At 42.9% G+C, this 2,552-nt stretch overlaps 1 protein-coding gene across 5 annotated transcripts in view; it reads left to right on the top strand.

Annotated features, from left to right (window-relative positions):
* DNAH5 (dynein axonemal heavy chain 5) overlaps positions 1-2,552 on the top strand; it is a 294,998-nt gene that overhangs the window by 47,046 nt on the left and 245,400 nt on the right. The window contains exon 1 of one of the 5 annotated variants that reach the window (XM_019541670.1): positions 1,190-1,339. The exons of the other annotated variants lie outside the window; for them this stretch is intronic. Within the exon in view, the coding sequence (XP_019397215.1) occupies positions 1,283-1,339 (57 nt within the window). The 5' untranslated portion in view covers positions 1,190-1,282. Of the gene's footprint in view, positions 1-1,189; positions 1,340-2,552 lie in introns of those variants that run through there. 5 annotated transcript variants of the gene reach the window in all.

The following is a 2,552-nucleotide window of genomic DNA, read 5'->3' as shown; positions in this document are numbered from 1 at the left end:
AAATTCCATTAACGCAATCACATTTCAAACTAGTATAGTTGCGAAGCTAAGGACTTTCCAACTGCAAGTCTGCGGTTTGCATGTTTGCACAACAGAGCGGGAAACAAGCTGCATGTAGATGCTTCCTGAGTTCTCGTAAAAGCAAACGGTTTTGAGCCCCCCTGCTTTTTCCACAGTTGGGGGAGCAGGAGCTGTGGGTGGGGGGGTAAGGGGAAAAACAGGGCTGTGGGGAGGGAGTAAGGGGCATTAGCATGGCCAGAATGCGGGGCGGGGGGGAGTGAGGGACACAAGCAGGACCAGGGGGCTGTGGGGCAGGGAATGGGGGGTTACCAATAGGAACAGGGGGCTCTGGGATGAGAGAGCTTTCATTTAAATCACAGATTTTGTTTTTTTAATCAGAGAATTTGCAGTTTTTTTAAATTGGGGAAAACCAGGATCTCTGGTCATGAGGAGCTAGACAACTACATAAATTGAATATCTTGGCTTCAGTATGTAGCCCACTAAAATGTGTTATATTTAGCTGTATAAGTAAATATTTTGATTTTTATTGTGTCTTATGCTGATTCAAGAATTTAAAGTTATACCACTTCTGAGATTATTAGAGGTAAAATTAACAAGGCAGGACAAGATAGAATCAAATGTGGTAGGTGTAGAAAAATGGAAAACAGTCAAAATACCTCTTATTTGTACAAGAGGGGAAAGAAACAAGTCTGCAGTCAAGAACTTCTGAGGAGGTTTTCTTTCTTGGTTGCTATATTACTTAAACAGGCTTTGCTGACAAGGAAACAAAGATTTCTGTTTACATAAGGCCTTAGTTGTATTAAGGTTAAACAGTAAACTAGACAACGTTAAATGACTGACTGGTGTAAGTAGTTACATTGGCGTTCACATAACTAAACAAAACAGTGTTGTATATAAACAAAATTACCTTAACAACACAGAAGTGGGTTGCTAGTTGTATTGTCATAGCCCTCATGCTTTATACAGTGAATTCTGGTGTTTAGAGATTGGTTTCTCCAACAGTTCACTTTGGACTACAGCTGGTATAAGCAACTAGCAATATTTGCTTCAAGAAGCAGCAACCTGATGCTGGAATGCTGCTGGTTCTTCAAGAGGCCTCTAAAAGGAAAAAATAAAGCCTATCCCTCAAAAATCCAAGTACAAAGGAGAAAGGAGGAAAAAACAGAAGAACAACAGAAACTCAAACATCTTTTTTTTTATGCCTCATTCAAAGAAAACTGGTATCAATTGGCAGTTATTGTAAGCTACGCTTGTTAATAACATGTTCAGGGCTGGAAGAAAACAACTTTGGAAACAAAGTATTGGCAGAGTTTTAAAGGTATGGAAAACTAAAGTGCGAACTCAGTTTATACTTTAAGGCTAAGTAGAATCTGGTGATTTGATATATGAATGTACTTGGGTACAGTGAAAAATAGATTGGAATTTAAATTATTAAAACAGTAGAAAATGAATTGTGCAATGAATTTTTAAAAGAGCAGTGAATACATACTTGAATTAGAAATGACTTATGACATTGGACAGGCAATTGCATCTAACTAAAGCACATTTGCTTATGTCTGAGAAGTGAACACTTCCCAATATTAGGAGGAGAAAATTGTTAATTATCCTGAGTGCTTCAGGAAGTATAGACAGAAGGGCTAGGGACAAACATTACACATAAACCGGTTTAAGTGATCAACAACTGGTCTAAACCTGTAACAGAATAGATGTTCAGTGCACATAAACCAGTTTGAAAATGATGAAACTGGTCTGAGATAAACCTCCTGGTTGAATGTAGTATCAGACTTAACTGATTTGAGTCAAACTGGTTTATGCAATGTCTGTCCTAGATCCCTTGCTGGTTTAAATTAAATCAGACTCCCCTAGCATCCTGGCATACTCTCTGGGCTGGGTGGGGTGCTCCGCTCCATAGCAAGGCTGGCCCCTCCCCTCTGCTCACTGGCTGGAGTTCTGGCAGAGACTGCAGGTACAGCAGGGTTTTCCCTTGCCCCCCCACTTCCGCTGGCTGCTCAAGCAGGGACCCCCCACCTCCCTCTCTCCCGTCTCCCACAGCATGGACTCCAGCCCCACGAACCCAAGGCACGTGGTTTGCTAGCTAATGCTGAGAGGTGTCTGTGTGTGTGTCTCCAATTTTACTGGGACAGCCAGACAGAACAGTGTCCACTTAAGGCTTTTCGGAGCTAATGAACAGGTCAGCTGGTAATTCCTTCAGCGGAAAAAACTGGTTAAGATCTTGAACTGTTGTTTCACTGATGGGGTGCTAAACACTGTTATCACTTCCCTGCTGGTTTGATTGCCTGTCAGTTTGCTGCAGACAGTATAAAGAAGCAGGGAGGGAGATTGAAAAGCTCTGTATCATCATCAGACGCTTGTACTGTACCTTCCCCCCACCCCCCGCCTCCCGTTTTGCCTTAGAGTGCTAGCCAGGGACTGGGGTCTGGCAACACTCCCGCCCCCTGAGCAGGCAGTGGGGAGAAGTCTGCTGTGGTGGAGGCAGATCTCCCTATTCAGTCTTGCCAGGGTCTGGTCAC

This window comes from Crocodylus porosus, unplaced genomic scaffold (assembly GCF_001723895.1).
Source record: "Crocodylus porosus isolate Cpor-Errol unplaced genomic scaffold, CroPor_comp1, whole genome shotgun sequence".
Taxonomy (NCBI): Eukaryota; Metazoa; Chordata; order Crocodylia; family Crocodylidae; genus Crocodylus; species Crocodylus porosus.
Note: the sequence above shows the minus strand (reverse complement) of the source record. Positions and strands in the feature narration are given on the sequence as shown.